General features: G+C 48.1%; 1 protein-coding gene across 8 annotated transcripts in view; it reads right to left on the reverse strand.

Moving 5' to 3' along the window:
* Positions 1 to 332: 332 nt before the first annotated feature.
* Positions 333 to 20,915, reverse strand: part of sbf1 (SET binding factor 1) — a 41,399-nt gene continuing 20,816 nt past the window's right edge. For 4 of the 8 annotated variants that reach the window (XM_027018592.3, XM_035527740.2, XM_035527739.2 and 1 more), the window contains 33 exons: positions 20,543 to 20,620; positions 20,312 to 20,425; positions 20,061 to 20,189; positions 19,864 to 19,962; positions 19,441 to 19,651; positions 19,115 to 19,227; positions 18,792 to 18,941; positions 18,602 to 18,670; positions 18,134 to 18,292; positions 17,474 to 17,736; positions 16,898 to 17,070; positions 16,445 to 16,518; positions 15,125 to 15,317; positions 11,549 to 11,676; positions 11,131 to 11,303; positions 9,456 to 9,592; positions 8,808 to 9,015; positions 8,325 to 8,521; positions 8,078 to 8,215; positions 7,816 to 7,911; positions 7,267 to 7,341; positions 6,697 to 6,869; positions 6,189 to 6,365; positions 5,871 to 5,972; positions 5,549 to 5,734; positions 5,018 to 5,144; positions 4,345 to 4,475; positions 4,008 to 4,256; positions 3,802 to 3,909; positions 3,481 to 3,686; positions 3,112 to 3,199; positions 2,811 to 2,942; positions 333 to 2,697 (listed from right to left, as the gene is read on the reverse strand). In XM_027018592.3, the coding sequence (XP_026874393.3) occupies positions 2,599 to 2,697; positions 2,811 to 2,942; positions 3,112 to 3,199; positions 3,481 to 3,686; positions 3,802 to 3,909; positions 4,008 to 4,256; positions 4,345 to 4,475; positions 5,018 to 5,144; positions 5,549 to 5,734; positions 5,871 to 5,972; positions 6,189 to 6,365; positions 6,697 to 6,869; positions 7,267 to 7,341; positions 7,816 to 7,911; positions 8,078 to 8,215; positions 8,325 to 8,521; positions 8,808 to 9,015; positions 9,456 to 9,592; positions 11,131 to 11,303; positions 11,549 to 11,676; positions 15,125 to 15,317; positions 16,445 to 16,518; positions 16,898 to 17,070; positions 17,474 to 17,736; positions 18,134 to 18,292; positions 18,602 to 18,670; positions 18,792 to 18,941; positions 19,115 to 19,227; positions 19,441 to 19,651; positions 19,864 to 19,962; positions 20,061 to 20,189; positions 20,312 to 20,425; positions 20,543 to 20,620 (4,755 nt within the window). In that variant the 3' untranslated portion in view covers positions 333 to 2,598. Of the gene's footprint in view, positions 2,698 to 2,810; positions 2,943 to 3,111; positions 3,200 to 3,480; positions 3,687 to 3,801; positions 3,910 to 4,007; positions 4,257 to 4,344; positions 4,476 to 5,017; positions 5,145 to 5,548; positions 5,735 to 5,870; positions 5,973 to 6,188; positions 6,366 to 6,696; positions 6,870 to 7,266; positions 7,342 to 7,815; positions 7,912 to 8,077; positions 8,216 to 8,324; positions 8,522 to 8,807; positions 9,016 to 9,455; positions 9,593 to 11,130; positions 11,304 to 11,548; positions 11,677 to 15,124; positions 15,318 to 16,444; positions 16,519 to 16,897; positions 17,071 to 17,473; positions 17,737 to 18,133; positions 18,293 to 18,601; positions 18,671 to 18,791; positions 18,942 to 19,114; positions 19,228 to 19,440; positions 19,652 to 19,863; positions 19,963 to 20,060; positions 20,190 to 20,311; positions 20,426 to 20,542; positions 20,621 to 20,915 lie in introns of those variants that run through there. The other 4 variants (XM_081723552.1, XM_081723551.1, XM_035527741.2 and 1 more) reach the window with 3 other exon arrangements.

The following is a 20,915-nucleotide window of genomic DNA, read 5'->3' on the forward strand; positions in this document are numbered from 1 at the left end:
CTTCACCATCCAGCAGCCAGTGGCTCCAAGCACATTGCTGAAGAAACAGGCCTTTCTCAGGGTGGCAGAATGTTGTGGATTTGACAAGTAATAATAATTAAAAAAAAAAGATTATTGTTACACTGCTAAAAAAAAAAAAGAAAGAAAAAAAAAAGTATGAATTGCACTAGGTGTTATAAACATCAGAGTAGCTGGATGCTAAGTTTGGACAAGACTAGCAAGTCCAACCAGCAAGCATGTTTTAGCACTTTGTACCAACTCAAAACACGTTTTGTGCCAGTGTGTCTATGACAGACAATTGAGAAACCATTAACAAAGTCAAGAGGCAGTGAAACCCACAGTGATTTTGTTTTAATCCTAAAAAATATATTACATGATTGACAACAGAACCTGGCTCAGAAGAAAGGAGAAAAAAAAAAAAAAAAAAAAAAGGAACATGAAAATAAATAATAAAAAGATTATACAGTATTATTGTCAGGGATATTCTGGAAGCTGGATATTATCTACTGCAACAAGAGTGCGTTAGGGCTGCGGTTTGCCTATGAGTGATTGGGCTCTCTAAGTGACAACATGCAAAACCACTCAGTCCCAGGAAACGATATACTTCTCCACACCCAAAGGACTCGGACTGGCAGAGGACCACCTTGTTAGGAAAAAAAACACTGAGGATTTATTTGTCATATCTTAAAAAATTATGTTAATACAGAAATAAACCATGGCACATATTGGAGATTCTAATTAAAAAGTTAAGTGGTGGTGTTTTTTTTTTTAAGGACTAATATTCAGGAGACAAAGTTAAATAAATTACTAACAAACATAGAAATCTGAATATTATATACAAAGGGAGTTATCATCAGGACAAAAATCTACAATTCAAATTTTAATGTTCAACAAGACAGCGGTATTACCCTATTTTACACTGTATGTGTGTATTAGTTTTTGAATCTGGGATAAAAAAAAAAAACAAACAGAAAACTGGGAGGGGCAAACAAAATAGGAAGCGAGACTTTTCTTTGCATCCTCACCAAGTCCAGCTAAATAGACTCTCTCTAATGGAATAATACAGACAAACTCCTCTATGTACAAGATTCAAAACAGAAAGTAACAGGCTAGCTAAAAACACTGGTTCTGACCAGACACTGGCTGTGCATGACGGTGAGCCTCAAAACAGCAAGCCACGCTTACCTGGAGCTTACACAAAGTTAACACATTGTTTAGCATAGGTTGGCAGACTGATCCAAAATCCACCCCCAAAACCTTAACAAGTACTTCTGTGAGAACACACTGAAAAACGTTCAATAGATATGTTAAGTGCAGTACATCATAACCAAATGAAACCACTGAAATATGGCTACCAGGCAGAGTACTTCCTAACTAGTTGTTTGATCTGCTTCACTGTGGCAGATGTAATCGGGCATCAGGCATTAACTCGGCTAGTTCCCAGGCCCTTGGCAGGTCTGGACAGACACTTGAACTTCTCTTGTTTCCAAGACACCCCTCCATCCACTGTCCCCCTGTTCATCTGCATCTTCTCATTTAAAAACAATCATGCTTTCATCATTCTGTGCATAAAAACCCCCCCCGAAAAACAAACAAACAAACAAAAAAAACCCTTTCCTTCAGCATGCCTAAAATTCTGTATCGATAGTGGTTTTTATTATTTGTGTTGCAGAAAACAGAAAACAAAAAAAGAACATTGTATTGTTTTGTTTGTAAACAAGCTAATCCGAAGGTAATCTCCCAATGGCATTTTGGTTAACCGATCATGAGGATAAGTGATTATTACAGTATATCTAAAGTCAGAAATGGATGGCAAGGATCAATATTTTATTTTTATTTATGTACATGAAAAGTTAACTGAAAAGATCCTTCATGAACCGTTGAAAGAACACCCAGCTTTTGCATGCTTCCACCAGCCTTTGGTGCGGAGTTTTCCAAAATGCATCATTACGATGAAGAGTGGGACCAGTCTAATCAGTCAGAGAGGGAAGAACCACCAACCAATTAGATGTCAGGGCAGTGAGTGTGTGCTGAACAAGGCCTAACTTGCAGCTCAGTATTCTGAACCTAGAATAGTGACTTGGTGACAGTGCAGAGCTGTAATGGTATTAAAAGGTACCATGAGTCAACTCTGGGGCAGTTGGCAGCATTACAGAGCAGGAGGGTAGAAGGGAGTGGAGCTATAGTTGTTCATGCAAGTCCTTCATACTTCACTTGTAAGGGGACACGTGGACCTTAAGACCTGAAGAATAGAGACCCAAGAATCGTGCCTTGCTTCTGAGAAGGGGGCTGTCTAGTGGTTTGACTACATATGCCATGAAGCTAAGGATCAATGTCTTTGTAAGGATTTGTAATTTTTTCCTGCTTTTTAAATACCTTTTTAAACAAAAACACTGAAATGGGGTGAGGTGCCACTTTTTTTTAAAAAAAAAAAAGATCAATACCACCTACTGTCAACAGAGGCTGACCCCATTCGTCACCTTCACCCCTACCTCTGGTGGAGCCCTGTCACTGGCTGAGAGCCTTGTCTGTCAGGAAGCCCAGGAGGCACCCTTCCAATCACAATAAAGTCTATGGTCCACGGAGGCCCTCCCCCCTTTATGCATCAGATAGGCAACTCTGAATACTGTCCATCCACAGTTGTGCATTCTGGCTGTCCGTTGCACAGAAGTTGTACATCCGTTTGGTTGTCTTGAGCTGGGGAAACAGACAGTCGCGAGTCTAATAACATCGAACAGAATATGGACTGAATATGGATTTTTTTTTTTTTTACTGAACAGCTCACCCCATGACCATGAAAGAGAACTTACATCAAAGAAGGCTTTCTCCTCAATGGTTTTGGGCGCTCCCATGGTGGGGGTGCCTGGAATGACGGACTCCACCTCGGCCAGTTCAATGACCCCCTTGAATTCTTTGTCCTGCCTTGTCTCGTAGTATCTCAACTGAGCGGGTAGGAAGAAGAGGGATGAAGATGAGTGTGTGAGTGCAAGGCTGCTGTGCCTGCCGCCAGCGTGCATGCATGCGTTTATTCATTACAAACAACGGCTGAAACTGTTTTATGCAACGCTAAATCTCAGGTGCTGCGGTGCAGAAGGTCTAGGTAATGCGTGCCTGGTGTTTTGTCTTGTCCAGCACAAACCAGCGTGGTTTCCATGGTTTCAGCAGTGCTCCCTTCTTGTACAGGATTCCCTCAAAGCTCCTAGAGGAAGAGACAAATAACTAATGTCAAACAGAACACGTGACGCACGTCTGAGGCGCATTTAATCAAAGGGATACCAGGAAAGTTACATTTCTTTGAGGACATGGAAATGCTACAACCCATCAGTGGGTAGCATATTACTGTTGCAGTGGAACATTTGGCTGCCTAGCCACGCTGCATGGAACGACGAAGGGTTAAAAGGTTAAGTGGGAGCGAGATGTCTACGGTCTCCCCTGACCACCAGGCCCCAGTGGCTCGAGGCCTGGGCAGCGGGTACGCACCGGTTCTCGCTCTCGGTGCTCTGGAACTGGGAGTAGAGCGTGCTGGTGCTAGGGCGGCCAGTGGCGGGCGTGGAGGTGGCGCTGGCCTCGCAGTCCAGGCCCAGGTTGATGGAGGAGCCCACACCCCTCTCCTGCAGGTACACGCCCTGAGAGCGCCTCTGGTGGACTAGGTTGGAGGACATCAGGAGGGAGCTGGAGAATGAGGGCTGTAGAGGAGAAGAGAGAGGTGTAGGTGAGGAGAAAGGGTCTAAACATCTAGGAACATCTAGAAGTCCTGAACACGGAGACCTAGAACCACTGCACGAGTTAGGGTATCTGTACCCGGCTCTCCAGTTTGGTCTCGGTACGCTGGATGTGCTTGATCTTGTCCCAGCTATCCTTCCACTTCTCAGAGACATGTCCTAGCTCTGCCTCAAGCGTCTGGACATCCTACACTCCCCACCCACAAAACAGACAGGCATCAGTGCTGCACAGGCGCACGGTTATAAACCTGCTCTCTGGTGTGCCGCCCTGGTGGAGGAACCGACCTGCAGCAGCTTGGTGATGGCGTCTGGCAGCACTTTGCTCAGGCTGTCGTAGCAGGGCCAGACCACGCGCCGCTGCGATTTGGGTGCCGCCGTCTCGGGCCTCTCAGCGGCCAGCGCCACCTCTTCGCCGGGCCCCTCGGGCTGCCCCCGCACCAGCTCCCAATCGTAGGACGGCCCCTCCGACAGAACCTCCTCTGTGTAGAAGTCCCACACCTTCAGGTTGGAGATGAAGGTGTAGGGCTTTAGGACCTGGGGGCAAAACAAAGACAGGGGGCGGCCAAAGTCAGGTGTGTTCCCTCAAATCCTCTGCAGCTCTGTGAAACTGGAGCCCCATTACCTCTTCTTCCTCAGGAGAGTACATGTAGTTATAGAAGACGGGGGTCTTCTTGTGCAGACGGTCGATATAGTCCCACACAGACTTACAGACCTGGGGGGTCTTCCTCTCCCCTTTCTCCTCATACAAGACCCCTACACAGTATACACACACACACACATTATAAAATGGACTAGTGTAATTGGCTGCAAAGTTGTGAATGACATGTCAATCAATGCCAACAAAGGCAAAGAGATGAGAAGAAAAAAGAAAAGCAGGATCTGAGGTGGCAGGAACAGGCTTCAGCTCAGTACTAAGAACAGCACACATGGGCACTAAGTACTACACATTAGTACTAAGTCCAGTACTAAGAACAGCACACATGGGCACTAAGTACTACACATTAGTACTAAGTCCAGTACTAAGAACAGCACACATGGGCACTAAGTACTACACATTAGTACTAAGTCCAGTACTAAGAACAGCACACATGGTCACTAAGTACTACACATTAGTACTAAGTCCAGTACTAAGAACAGCACACATGGGCACTAAGTACTACACGTTAGTACTAAGTCCAGTACTAAGAACACCACACATGGGCACAACGCACACGTCTTAGCACACAGCCCAGTTCCTCCTGTGGAAGTATGCGTGCGTGTGCAGGGCGGGTGGAGACACAGAAGTAGAAGCTCACCCAGCTCGATGCGCTCGTAGTCAGAGTCCAGCAGAAAGGTTCGGAAGCGGTTGGACACGTAGTGATATGCCAGGAACTTCAGGTAGTACTGACTAAACTCAAACTCCATGGGGAACTGGAGATGGATCTGTACAGGAGGAAGACGACGCAGTCAACTCGTGCACATAAAGGCAAACAGACTGTAGCAGGCGGTTACTGTGACTGATTTATTTCATAATTTCTCTAGTGCCTGTTAAAATGTGACTGTAAAATGCAGCTTTGCAGCTGATTCCAGGAACCCCAGGATCAAAGAATTCTTTAGCAATGCTGACAAACAGTTGAGTCATGATGACACTTTAGTTGTGGATGACAAATACTCTTCATTCACACCTGAGAGCAGAAGAGTAATGTTTGCTTAGTCTGAAATAAAGACAGCAGTTCTGAGATGTGGGAAGGAGCCAAGCAGGTGTCTCTCCCTCTCTCACACACACACACACAAACCACAAATAGTCAGACACTCAAACATTCCTGCACACGCAGGACCAGTCGTACCTGGTGCACGCAGTCGAGGAACTGCAGGAAGACGGGTGTGAAGCCGCTGCCCTGCCCGGCCAGCGTCTGGGCCCCGCGGTGGCTGAAGCGATGACCGAAGGACAGCCACTCCTTCTCCACCAGGAGCCGGAAGCCGTCGAACGAGCGGTAGTAAGGGTCGGAGAGCAGCTGCACCAGCGACACCACCTGCGTGCACGCATGGCACAGAGCTCAGGGAGCAGCACTCGGCATACAGTGCACTGTAGAATGGCCAGGAACCGCAGGAGCTGTGTGTGTGTGGGTGTGGGTGTGAGAGAGAGCGAGAGAGAGAGACTTGCGGTACCTGTGTTGTGACATCCCAGCCATCTTCCAGGCTGACCATGACAGAAGAGCCGGTGGCCAACAGCTCCACCACCAGTACAGACACCTGCAAGACTCTGTGCAGCTACCACCCACACACACACACACACACACACACATTGAAAATGAAGTTATATATTTGTCTGTATTTGAAGTTTCTTATCTGCATAATTTCTGTGTAATTTGACTGCATCAGAGAATGACAGATGAAGTTCTTGGGGTGACAGAAGAATCCAAGTATGAACTTAAGGTCAGAAATACAAAAAAAGTATTTGCAAGAATGTGGCTGTGTGTGTGTTACCAGGTTCATCCATTCGGAGTCCTCCAGACAGCGGTGAAAGGACATGTTGAGGTCTGAAGTGAGGGAGGAGGGCACACAGGCCTTCATCAGCTTCTTAAAGCTGTTCTTTACCTGCCGTACGTCACACACCTCGATGGGGACCACCTCCCACTGCTGGAGCGGGTCCTGCTTCCCTCCCTGCACACACGCGCACGCCCACACACCACAGCCTAGCGGTTACAACCACACAAATAGCTCACAGGACAGAATCACTAACAATACACTAAACTGGAGTACATAAAAGTCTGATATCAGCATTAAAATATCACAAAATGAGCCTATTGAAAATAAAACTAAACAATTTGGAAAAATGCACTCAAGGGCTATGATAGATGATATATTCCAATAGTTGCAGTATGAACAATTACACTAGTTCAATTTGCCCGGTATAGAGGCTGTTTTTCAACAACGCAGTAATTTCAGGGTCAGAAAAAATTGCAGCACTTGTGCACGGCCCTCGTTACAGTACCTTGATCTGGGACTTGTCTCCGATGATGTAGAGGTAAGCACGCTGCTGGCGGAGGAAGTAGGGCTCCGAGGGCCCGCCGTTGGCCTGGGGGGACTCCTTCCCCGTCAACCGGTTCCCCACATCCGGATTGTAGGCACTGAGACGCCCACTGCCCCGGATACTGCCCCACTTTCCTGAACCGCACGCACACACACACACGCACACCCCTTTTATTAATAGACTGGCCTCCCAGCCTCTGCTTGTTCAGAGGTTGATCTAAGCAGGTGGGGGTCGGACACAAATCAGTACAGGATCATTTCTGCTTCAGTCAGAACACGTCACACGGATCAAACACAAACAGCATGTCGGACGATGAAGCACTACCAGAATGTGGCGGGTGACATGCACACAGATGCCAGGCTAGCAGGAGACAGAACGAGTTGGTAATGTGTGGACACAGTGGTCAACGATATGGTTAGCCCAGAAAAGAAGACGGAGACGCTGGGTGGGCACCAGCTCACGCAGGCTGACATCACTGTTAAAGAGACCTGATTGGTTAGACTGAAGAGCAGGGGGCGGACTCTACTGTACCTCTGGGTGAGCCGCGGGCCTTGACTGAAACTCTAGGTTGAGAGAGGGAGATGACCCTTGCCCTCTGACCCATAACTAGCGTCAGATAACACAAAGATGCCCATTACTGTCAGCACATAAACTAGCAAAGCTGCGCTAAATCTACGACGCTAGCAGAGCTACGCTATGCTAGCACATCTGTGCTAATATAGCTTCTCTAATACATCAATGCTAGTGCGTGTATGCTAGGACACCTACACTAATACAACTACTCCTACACAGCTCTACTATACTAGGATATGGTGATATAGCTACTCTAACATGGCTCTTGGCATTAGCCCACTACCACTAATGCCAGTCTATACTTTAAATGTAACAGTGTTTTTTATAGGCCTGTGCAAAAATGTTTTTTAAATGGGACTGCAAACTTTTAAAGAGGGTTTAGGACCAATACATATTTTGACAGGGATGTGGTATCCAATGCAGGACTGGAGTCTGCAGACAAAATACTCATCACGCACACTCTCGCACGCGCACGCACACACTCGCGCACGCGCACACCACCCTTACCTCCACGACTGATCGTGGCAGGCAGGTCATCTTTCGTTCCCATCACCTGCTTCATAAGTACTCCGATTTTAGGTTGCCTCAGCTTGTCTGATGAGTCTGAAGTGCAGACATACACCAGTCAGACGTGTGTGTAGGAAACGAGTAACTGTGTGATATGTCATTGTTTATTCCTCCAGTGACACTGAGTGCTGTAGAAAAGGGTTAACAAAAGGTAATACAGCACAGGTTAAACCAGTGTGAATATTGTGCGCATGTGTCTTACCTGAGGTGCTCATATGTGTGGATGTGAAGCCACTGAGTGTGTTTCTGCCATTGATCTCGCTGTACAAGGGCATGGAGCTGATGATGGCTTGCAGGTACTTCTCCTGCTCCAGACTCGTGGAGTCCGCCTGGGATGCCCCTGAAACACACACACACACACACACACACACACTGTTATCAGGCTACAGAAGCTCTCTTTTCTCCAGATCTGTTTCCTTTACTCTTCTACTAGCCACCCTGAGCCTCACCTGCACTGGGGGCATTGGGGGACCTGAAGAAGCCCACCACACCCTTGGCGTGCAGGCCGGCCGACCGCAGCAGCACGGCCTTGGTGCGCGAGTTCCTCCAGCAGATGACAGGGAAGCGGCTCTGGCGATAGCAGCGGGAGATGCGCTGGATGGTGCTGTCCGGGATGCTCTGGGGTACGATCAGCAGGCCCGGGTAACTGCAGGCAAGGTGCACGGCACAGTTCAGGAACGCATGCCGACCATCACCACACTCGGACAGCAGGGCCGACGCAACGTTTTATCGTTAGGTACAACACAGAAGAGCATTTCTCTGTCTGAACACTTCAATAATAAAGATATTTAATGACATGCCGAGTAGTTTCACGACGTTGTGTGTTGGGTGAAAACTAGTGGCTCAACAACTCGTAAATAGCCAATTTCACAACTGTTGGCGGCATGTTGTATACAACCATATCACCAACTTCCTGTGGCTGCGAGCCTCACCTCCTGCACACGGTGTACATGCGGTTCACTGTGGAGATGCGGAACGGCTCGTTCTTGGAGCGCGTCAAGCTGTTGCTGAGCGTACCCAGGCCCATGCGCTGGTAGTCACGGCAACAGGCCCTCTCCACCACATTGCTCATGGTCTGGCGGTCGGACGAGCGGATGGTGGACGACAGGGTGTGAGAGCTCGGCTCCACCTCCTCAGACACTGGCCAATCAGATTGGATGGTTAGAGGAAGTCGTAACAACCCGGCCACTCAAACAAGTGGCCCGCCTCTTTCTGCATATTAAATGAGTGCAACAGTAATTTAAGAAGAGCTCAACCGCTTATATGACTGGTTTAGGACACCTGAAAGTTTAGATTCCAAAAGAGACAAATAACTTACTCTAATAATGTTTTTCTGCTCTAAAGAATTTTCTACAGCACTTGTAGTATTCACTTTAGTAACATCTATAGTAACCATATACATTACTGATTAAAATAAATTCTCTTTCCCCATTTAATTCTACACAAATACCCTTGGGCCTGTATTGAGGTGCATAACCTAACACACAGAACAAATGTCTTCATAAAGACAGCAAGTGCTCCTTAAAAGGAAGGACATCACACCCAGAGAGCGAAAGCTTTGTGTGTGTGCTCATGTGTACCCGAGATCTCATCCTCATCCATTTCAGACTGCAGGCTGCTCCGGTTCTCCCAGGTTGGAGGAGAGTACTTCTTCCTGGTCACATACTGACGGCCGATGGTCCTCTTGGCACTCTTCACCAGGTTCTTGGAGAGAGTTCTGAAAGATGTGGTAAAAACGCTCAAACACTGTGGTGTTATAGGGCAGTTTTAATGCCGCTGATCTCCACTCACACTTGTCCCACATCAACACTGTCCTTGAGCAGTTCTTTTGGAAACTCTGTGTGGAACGTCTGTCTATCATAGTTTCATCACTGAACAACTGTGCACAACCCACCCACACAAATAACCTGAACAAAGCTCTCATCCCAGGCAGGGGGCACCAGGCATGTCCCCGCATGTGTGTATGTATATGTGTGTTTGTATGTGTGCAAGTGTAATTTATTTAGAGCGGGTGCAGATAGATTTCAGCCTATAACACAATCACAATAAACTAGGTTGCATTTACAAGGCACTTGTGTGAAAAAAACAAAAAAACAAAACAATTATCAATAGAATAAAAAGAAAAATCTAACTTCCAAAACAACTGAGGGGGCCCTTGTGTTGTGTGGCCATGACAACAGCGAGGAGGAGAAGTGGGTTGAGGGCGCGAGGAGCAGGCGGCTTGGTGTCTGTCTGTGCAATGACAACAGTTCGGCACCACTGTTGGGAACGTTCATAAGCCTGCTCACATTTTCCAGTGTTCAATAATTCAGAGCTCATACTGTGCTGCTCTCACACACACACACACACACACTCACACACACACTCACACACACACTCACACACACACTCACACACACTCACACTCACACTCACACTCACACTCACACACACACACACACACTCACACTCACACACACACACACACACACACACACACACACACACACACACACACACACACACACACACACACAAACACACACGCACTCCTCTCCCCTTCCCACCCATGTTTCCTAAGACACATGCACATATTCTCACCTACATGACCTACACAGGAAACAGGCTGACACAGAGAGTTACTGCCCATAGCAGAACAAGACAGAAACACACGCATGCTCTCACATGCGCACACACACACACAAAGCTGTCTCTCTCCCTCTCTCTCTCTCTCTCATGGATGCATGCTTGCTTTCACATTAGAGGCAAGTGAGCAAGCTTTTCCATCTAAACAGATAACTTGGAGAAGGTACACACAGGAGTGACGAGAAGTATCGTAACATGAAGAGCACTGAACGTAGGACAGGAATGCTGAGCTGAGGCCCACAGAGATAGAGAGAGAGAGAGAGAGTGAGAGTCACAGAGAGAGTGAGTGAGAGTCAGAGAGAGTGCAAGAAAAAGAATAGGCACAAGATTTTAATCATGAGGGTGTGTGCACTCTACAGCAAAACTATGCGGCCTCTGTGATGTTCTGCTCATGACCTTTGGGACAGTAAAGTATGTAAAGTGTTTGGACAGACATCCTGCCTAACTCCACTGACTCAGACAGGGAGAGAGATACGCAACACACGCACGCGGGCACGCACGCATTCACACTTACTTTAAACATTGCCAGCACTGCAGCTCTGTTGAACACCACTTTAACAGCCATAAGTGCAGATAACCCACACTATCATGTCCCTAGTGAGCGAGACTGTGCGCGCACGCGCGACTCACCTCAGGGACTGGTTCTTGTCCTTGGTCTTGTGCTCGACCAGCTTGGCGGACTGGCCCACGGTGAAGGCGAAGGTGCCCTGCACATGCTGTGGGTAGCGCAACTTGTGCACGTGCTTGCGGAACACCTCGGCCAGGTCGGACGCCACCTCTTCGTCAAAGCCTATCTTTATCAGCTACAGTAGCGGAGGGGAGAGAGAGAGAGAGTGCGTGTGAGGGAAATGTGAGCGAGTAAAGGGGTGTGGAGGATGGGGGATAGAGAGAGAGAGAGAGAGAGAGAGAGAGAGAGAGAGAGAGAGAGAGAGAGAGAGAGAGAGAGAGAGAGAGAGAGAGAGAGAGAGAGAGAGAGAGAGAGAGAGAGAGAGACAGAGAGAGACAGGCAGGAGCGAGGTGCTGACATGACCGGGATAAATCCCAGTACCTGGAAGGTGCAAGAGCGAAGCTGCAGGCCCTCCTGGATGAACTGGTCCATGGAGAGGGAGACGGAGATCTTCTTCTCCTTAGTGAGGGAGGCGATGGGGAAGGAACGAGTCACCACCTGCTCTCCGACTAACACACACACACAGTTAAACACACACAGTTAAACACACACACACACACACACACAGTTAAACACACACACACACAGTTAAACAAACACACACAGACACAGTTAAACACACACAGACACACACACAGTTAAACACACACACACACACACGCAGACACAGTTAAACACACACACACAGTTAAACACACACACACACACAGTTACACACACACACACACAGTTACACACACACACACACACAGTTACACACACACACACACACAGTTACACACACACACACACACAGTTACACACACACACACACACAGTTACACACACACACACACACAGTTAAACACACACACACACACAGTTAAACACACACACACACACAGTTAAACACACACACACACACACACACACACACACACACACACACAGTTAAACACACACACACACACACAGTTAAACACACACACACAGTTAAACACACACACACACAGTTAAACACACACACACACACACACACACACACACACACACAGTTAAACACACACACACACACACACACACACACACACAGTTAAACACACACACACACACACACACAGTTAAACACACACACACACACACACACAGTTAAACACACACACACACACACACACACACACAGTTAAACACACACACACACACACACACACACACAGTTAAACACACACACACACACACACACACACACACACACACACACACACACAGTTAAACACACACACACACAGTTAAACACACACACACACACAGTTAAACACACACACACACGCAGACACACACACACGCAGACACACACACACGCAGACACACACACACGCAGACACACACACACGCAGACACACACACACGCAGACACACACACACGCAGACACACACACACGCAGACACACACACACGCAGACACACACACACGCAGACACACACACACGCAGACACACACACACGCAGACACACACACACGCAGACACACACACACGCAGACACACACAGTTAAACACACACAAACAGGTAAACGCAGACCACCATCCTTCCAGACAGCACATCCCTGATAAGATGTGAATCCAAGATTGTCATGCAGTGACACTTTGCTGGTCTCTGCTTCACAACAAGGTGCTTCTTTTTTGCATTTCTGTGCCTTTAACCTGTTACTGGGTGAAACCACCAGAGCATGGGCTGGTTCTTCTGTAGCCCAGCCGGGACAGCACGGTATGGATAGCACGGTCACGTCGACGACCAGGGAACAGACGCACGGCCACTCCGGACATCGGCCAAACGTCGTGAACAGAAATGAACCGAGCAACGCTGGTCAGAGCGTGGGCAAGGACACTCCTTCTTACAGGGGAATCACACAGACGTGGAGGAATGCGCGTCATCCGTCACCACTCAATCAGACCTGCTGCCCTGCTTATCTTCTGAGGTTCATTCCCTGCTCAAGGTACATGACGCTGCTTTCAGCTTAGGCAACAAAACCACCACTCAGGACAGCCAGGAACAGGATATAATCAACTGCCTCAGCAAAACCACTAAAACATCAAGACCTCTTCGCCAACAACAGCCCCGTGATGTACGAGGACATTCAAACGGTCATCAAATGCAGGAGGAGAAATCACCTTGTCACCACAAAGCTCATCACCCTCCCAGACACTCAATACCTTCCACGGGCCATTTAAAGCACCCTACAAGCACAGGCAGACAGACACCACAGATGCCAAAAGCTTTGCTGTCCAGCTGGGCTTATCTTATAAAAACACTTCCGGATGCTAGCCCTAGACTTCAGGTGCTCGCTTTAATCCGTACACACTGTCTGCTTCTCTGATGGTGTTTAAGCTTTTAAGGTACGTGAGAGAGAGAGAGAGAGAGAGAGAGAGAGAGAGAGAAACAAGTGACAGGAATACAAACTGAGCCCAGAGAAGAGTTTTATAATAATAATAAAAATAAAAAAATAAAAAAAAACATTATTTATACATTACTTATTTATGTATATAAAATAACTTCAATAAAAAATGAAATAAGCAGATAATACAAAATGAAAAGCAATAACAGTGTTGAGGAATATATACCAAAAAGAAGGAGCCCGAGACAGATTACTGTTACAACAGGCCAAGATACTGTTCTTACACACATGATCCCCAAGTCTGGCATACTATTGTCTCTCTAAAGCATGTCTGAAACCAAGTAAGGACCCATTCAGACAGACCAAGCCAGTTTTCTCTCCAATTGACCTGAATGCTGTGGTCAACTGTGTCAAAGACCACACTCAGATCCAAGAGAAAAAAGAACAGAGACAGCAGCACTGAATCCAAGATCAATGACTATTTTAGTTAGAACAGTGTCTGCACTGTGGTGAGATTTAAAACCTGACTGGAACTTCTCGACAGTATCGTTTTTAAAAACTGAAGCTGGTTAAATATTGCTTTTTCCTGCTCATGAAAGGCAGGCAGGCTGTAGGCCTATGATTGCTAAACACACAATGGTCTAGATTAGATTTCTTATGTAATGAGTTCACTACAGCAGTTTTAAATGCACTTGGAAATATTTCAAGAGATGCGTAGATTATTTTAAGAGATGAGTAGACACTATTAAAAACGTCTTTAAAAAATTTAGCAGGGTTAGGGTAAAAACAGCAAATTGTTGGTTTGCTCTGTCTTACAATCTTTCAGAGTTCTACCACACAGATGGTATTAAAGTTTCTGATGGCTGCCAGCTTGCTACAGGGCAATTACTGCTATTTCTCACAATACCATCTCTAGTAGTTATTTATTTGTTAATAAGGAAATGTGCAAATTTCTTCTTTGCACTTTGAGGCAGAAGCTTGGATAAAAATGCCAGGAACAGGGTTAAGCAGTTAATAACTGAGAAAATAATCCTAGAGTTGCGGAAGTTTGAAACTTAAGCTCTTCTGTCACTGCAGACTGCCCTGTTGTAAGGGGAGATGCACACTGTAAGAATGCTACGCAAGAATCTTTAGCTTGTTTTCCTCTGGCAGTTCTACACAATCTCTTTATCTGTGGTGATATTTTATCACGTGACCCCTTTTTGATCTCAACAGGCGCAGTGCTGGCCATTGTATTTCATGAGATATACAAGGCATCAACCCTCTCTTTGATTAGTGTGCATTACACAGATCAACAGAGTTCGCAAGTTCTGAAAACCTTTTTTTTTTTTTTCTGCTGTGGCACGCAAGTACCATTTTTGAGTTAGTTTCTTTTGTTACTAGATATGTTTAATAAAGCATCAATAAGCACACGGTAGTTATCAGGAACCATAACATCAGACACTGAATCGTGGGTGATGATGTTTGTTCCCATGCGATCTCACCAAGTCGAGTGTATTAGCCAGTTGACGGGTAGCGTCAGTGACATGTTAGTCCTAGGCTGAGAGGGTCAGAGCAGAGCTTTAGGAGTGATGGGCTCGTACCCAGAGGATCGTTGGGTGTTCCCTTGAAGATGATGCGGTAGGTGGTGAGGAAGATGGCACCCTCTGCAGGCAGGAGGGGCGGGCCTCCCATCACGCCTGTGGCCTCCTCTCGCCCATCTGACATGAGGTGCACACGCATGCCGTCCATCACAAACTCCTCGCCTGGCAACAGAGTGGGCCTCAAGAGTTTGGGCTGTATGGAGGGAGAGAGACAAACAGGGGGGGGGTGGGGGGAGATGCAAACCCAATTTGACACTCACTCCCATCATGCATTTTGTTCCTGTCCAGACAAAATCAGCAGAAGTTCTCTCCAGAGTAAATGCATGCAAGTGTGTCAAGTATGCCCGTGCTATTTAAACTGATGTGTCAAACCCAAAGAGCACTCCAAAACACACACGCAAAAAGGCCACTGCATCACACAGTGGAAGAAGGAAGGAAACCACACACTGAACACACACATGCCGCAGAAATGGACTGTGTAGGGCTATCTAAACGACATTACTTTGGTGGCACTTCACAAAGACATGTTGTTATTGGAGGGTCGTGGACATGCGTGCCAGAGCAGAGGCAGTCAGCAATGACTCTAAGGAGTGACTCTAAAGACTCTGTGACTCTATAGAGGCTTCAGCCTCAGTCCTCTCTGCCTGCTGCACACGGCGAGACAGCACTGGCAGGTCTCATAAAAAAGCCTTTCAACATGACAGCACAAAACGATTAAGGCTGCCAGAGTATCGGACCTCCCTTCCAGAGAAACGAGGGCTTCTCTCCAGAGCTAGAAATGCCAGTGGGAAAGTCGACTGCGTGTTAAGGGAGCGATGTGGGGAAGAACTGGGACTCTGAGTTGTCTGGATGCTGGACAAAGCATTTGTGAAAAATTATATATGTCAACCCATCATTCTTAGGGATACTTCACTCAAAAATGGCTAACAGTAAACAGACAGAGATTTGGAACAGAACATTTAGCACAGATACCTGTATAACCAGCAGGTCTGACAAACTTCTCATCATCAAGTCATGGTTTTGGTTTCTTTTTGTTTTGTGCTTTTTTTGTGTGAAGCATCCCTTTAAAAGGTATTTCACAAATACTTAGCAGACCATCCTATTACACTGTGCTGCCGGTTGTAACATTCTTCTCAGGAGAGAGAGGGGGCAGGGACCACAAAGACCAGCATGCACCACTCAGCGTGCCATCAGTCAGACGTACCTGGGGTGGCACTCTGACTCGGCGGTGGTGGGGGTGACATAGGGCGTGGGTGGGCCTGCCTGGGGGTCTAGCGTGCCTTTGGAGTCCAGCCCAATGTAAAAATATGAGTTGGTTACCTTTTGAATGGGAGGCAGTCGCTTGCTCTCCCTGTGGACTGCTTCCAGTGTCTCAATGTGCATCTGAACAATATCTGCAGAGAAAAGAACACAGAGCATGACACCCATGACATTGACCGATTCACGAACGTCTTGCCGGAAACGACAAAGCTATATTTCACAAACAGGACTTCACGGTTACTTAAACAAAAAAGTTAGCATTATCCTACAGAAGGTAAGGGATATTTCTACAGGGCAGTCTTCCATAATACTGAAGGTATCCATAAGCAGCTCTGTAAAAGAGCTGGCCAGTTGTATTTACTTTCACACATTTGGCAGACGCGCTCATCCAGAGCGACCGGCACACTGATCAGTGTCAGCATGCTTGCTTCCCAGGAATCAACCTCAGCTGCTTGGTGTTAATAGCAGCATGCTCCACCTGCAAGGCTCTGGTTTCCACGTGCGTTTCTCTACCTGGTATCATGGCGTGCAGAGCCTTGAGGTGCTCGTTGGTCACACCACTCTCGTTACACACTTTGTCTACGAAGCGGTTGATGAAGCGCACCACGGAGTTGGCCACGTCTGAGCTCTCTGCGTCCTCGAATCCACTCTCTGTGTCGTAGCTCTCCGCCATGCTGCCCGCAATGCTACACACACACACACACAAACACACACGCGCGTTTGTTCCTCCAGGAGAACCAGCAACCGTCATGCTCCCAGGGCTGGCCCGGTAACGGCACTCGCATTTGTCTCAGCGTGCATATAATGAGCATACACCAGGTCACGTTTGTTTGTGTGAGTCAGACAATGATTAATGTTGTTATGAGGAAGTTAAAAAAAAAAAAAGAAAGGATAATGAGCTAAATTACCGATAGTGTTCTGGAGCATAACAAGAAAGAAGTGTGAGACGGAAACATGAATATTTCAACGTCGTTCCTCATTTTCTGTCACAGATATGTAAACAAAGGAAGTTTATCACAGCCAAGAGAAAAAGCTCCGGCACCCCCGCCCCTCTGCCAGAGCCCTGGCGGTGGTGCGGGTGAAGCGCACCTGTTGGTGACGTAGCTGTTGCTGACGCTCTCCACCTCAGCCAGGCCGGTGGAGCGCAGCAGGCGGTTCTTGGTGGTGTCGAGGGGCAGCAGCAGGTAGCTCATGCGGTTGGCGTAGTGGATGGCCTGGCTGAAGACGGTGCTCTCTTCCTTCTGTACCAGCTCTTGCTGTGTCTCCTTGCTCAGGGCGGGCCACCGGCGGGTCTGCTCCGACGCCAGCTCCAGTGCCCCCTGCTGCCCTGGAGCGACCATCCCCTCCTCTCCCTGACCGCGGAGAGGAAGGAGAGCGAGCAGGGGTCAGATAACAAACATTAAACAAGCAGCCAGTCAAGGCAACCCAAAACGCTCTGAACTATACCACGACAGAAAACGGTGCTTACTGCCAAACTATCAAACTATTTTGTGGTCAGATGAAGTAAAAAGAAGGAAAAATTCAGACAGGAATTTCACAAACGAAATGCGATTACACAGAACCTCGAGAACTGGCTGCCGTCACCCTGGCGGCCGATCAAAAGTACAATAAATCGATAATATTCATCTGATCTTATCTTAATCAATGTATGAGTAGTTGATAATATAATGAAATCAAATCGCGTTAGTCAGATAGTCTGGGATATTATTCTTCCTGGGTGGGGAAGTGTGTTGGGGCCGTGTGTCTTACAGGGCTGGGCGCATCCCTGTCTCCCGTCTCCAGATAGAGGGCGCGGATATGGCTCTGCACGTCACTGTAAAACATGGCCTCCCAGAACTGCATGTTGGTCCACACCATGTGCTCCTGCACACAGCTGTAGGCAAACTGAGTGATTCCACCGCCAAGTTTCTGTAACGCGTGCACACACACACACACACACACACACACACACACACACACACACACACACACACACACACACACACTTTATTAGAATCAGATGCTTAAGTCCTGTGGAATAGTAGCAACTGAGTCCCAAGTATTTGGGAATAAACCAGAGCATTTAGTAGATTGATAATTTTTCACACAAACCTCACAGATTTACAGAAAATGGTTGATTTTTAAAACTTGTAATTGTGAGAGAAAGAGGCCACTCTCCCCTCTTTGTCTAGGAAGCTGTGTTGTGCCGTCACGGCATGGCTGGTGTGGTTAACATACCCGACAGAAGGCAGTGACCAAAGGAAGCAGCGCCGCTGCGATGCCATGTTCATCCATGTGAGAGCAGTCCTATGTCCACACGCACATACGCACGCACACACACACGCACACACACACGCACACAAGCCAGGTTAAAAGAGTGCTCTTAAAAGGGTATAGCTGAAGTAAACATGGCTTAGGAAGACGGTACCTGCAGGGTGCAGTTCATCATGCGGACGATGTAGTCAAACTGCTGGTCATCCAGTACAGCTCTGTTCTGTAGCACATGCTGGTTCAACTCCTGCGTCAAACACACACGTGCTGCACGCCCTTTCAGCGCCCGCAACACTGCTGGCATCAGCTGCACACACACACGCACACGCGCACACACACACACACACACACACACACACACACACACACACACGTTAGGCGAGCATGACTGTGCAGTCCTAGGAATCTGCCAGCTGCATGTATCTGCTTGTACTGGTTTTACTGGTAGCATCAAAAGAGGTGTCATGTGGTCTCATGTACCTTCTTGGCCTCCAGCATCTTGCTGTCAAAGATGTAATTGATACAGTTGCGGACCACCTCTAGCCTGCGGGCGCTGTTTGCGAGGACACTACCGTTCTTGTCCACGATGTCTGCTGCAGACAGCGGGGGGTGGACAAAGGACAAAAAATAAAAAACAGGCTATGCTCAGTCTCAAAATTCCAGGACAGCTAAAGGTCGTCACCCTTCAATCACATCATGATAAAAACGTTTCGTCTCTCAGAAGCACACGAAATCACAGCCTTGCCGGCAGCGTGCACGTTGGCCAGGCTCTGTGGTGTGGGGCGTGGCTGGGTCCTACCACTCACCCAGCGGGGGTCCAGAGGGAACCATCTCCTTCAGCTCGGCCTTGACCACGGGCGGAGCCGTGCTGAGTTTAGCTGCGGCATGGTCGATGAACAGCTGCACGGCCACGTCATCCAGGAGCGGGAAGGAGGCTAGGCAGGAGCCCGTGCGGGACTGAGTGCTGTCTGCCGGCCTCTGCACCTTGTGCATGGCCACCGTGGGGTATGGATTCTCCTGGAGGGGCGAGATGCAGCACAGAGTCAAAACCAGTAGGAGGGAGGGTGGGATTTTAAACAGGAACACATCTGTTTAACAGGGTTACATAAAAATAACTACTCTCTGCCTCAATGCTTTTTAAGAGAGAGAGACAGAAAGGTGGCGCTCCTTGAACCTCTGAGAGGGCGGAGGGTGTGGCATTCAGAACACACGCGAAACCGAACACGTACGTTTTTGAAGAGCTGCTCGGCGAGCTCTCCAATGTGTTTCATCACTTTGCGCGAATCGTCTTGCTCGGTCCGGATCCGTTCCACCTGGCTGGCAATGAGCTGCATGGATAGAAAAGGAGAAGGAGAAGACGACAGGGGAGGGATTACACCGACACGTCAGACGAAGATTCCAGCGCCGGCTGAGGGGAGAGACTCACGTCATCGAACAGGTCCGTGGCCCGGTAGGGCGGGCCCCTCTCCGACACGAAGCCCGCGAATGCCATGCCGTCCAGAACCTTCACCAGGAAGTCGTCCTCGTTCAGAGTCCGCTGGCCCAGAAAAGCAGCCTGGGAGAAGGGCGGGGCAACAGGCAAAGAGACACGTTCACTCAGCCATGCAGCCCGAGCGGCATTGTGGGTTAGCTTTCGTTCACTCTGCGTGCGTTTGCGCCTGCCTGATGGAGTGGTACCTTATGGAAGCGGATGACAGGCTCGGGGTAGATGCGGATGATGTGAAGACACCAGCGGTAGCCTTGGAACAGCTGAGCAAAAAGCCAAAGGAAGACGGCGCGGATCTCCTTATCCTGCGGTCCAACAAACGGAACAAATCCCATCGGCACTCATCCGACTCGTGACGCCAACTTTAACTAGACAGGCCTACGTGCGCCAAGGCCCATTAACAAAGGTGGGGAATACCACACCTGGATCTTGAGGGCAGAGGGCTGTGTAGAGGAGGGAGGGAAGGCCCGGTCTGCCACCTCCAGCTCCGGATCCAGCACCTAGACGACACACAAACACACAAGTCAGAACTGCACATACAAATTAAACTGCCTCCCATGATAGCAGCAACTGAAGAATTAACCATGGATCTGATCCAAGATGAAGAACCAAGTAGGATCATTCATCTGAAACCCAACAATGTCAAGCGACCAATGCAATGATCAGACAGGGATGAGGAACCAGGCTGTAAACTACTACTGTGGCCAGCACTGTGCTTAGAAACGCGTCAGCCAGTTCACTGGACCACAGACCTCCCTGCTCTGCATCCAGCATGGGAGGGTAAACGCAGCTCGG

This window comes from Electrophorus electricus, chromosome 11, assembly GCF_041902795.1.
Source record: "Electrophorus electricus isolate QZ-2024a chromosome 11, ASM4190279v1, whole genome shotgun sequence".
Classification (NCBI taxonomy): domain Eukaryota; kingdom Metazoa; phylum Chordata; class Actinopteri; order Gymnotiformes; family Gymnotidae; genus Electrophorus; species Electrophorus electricus.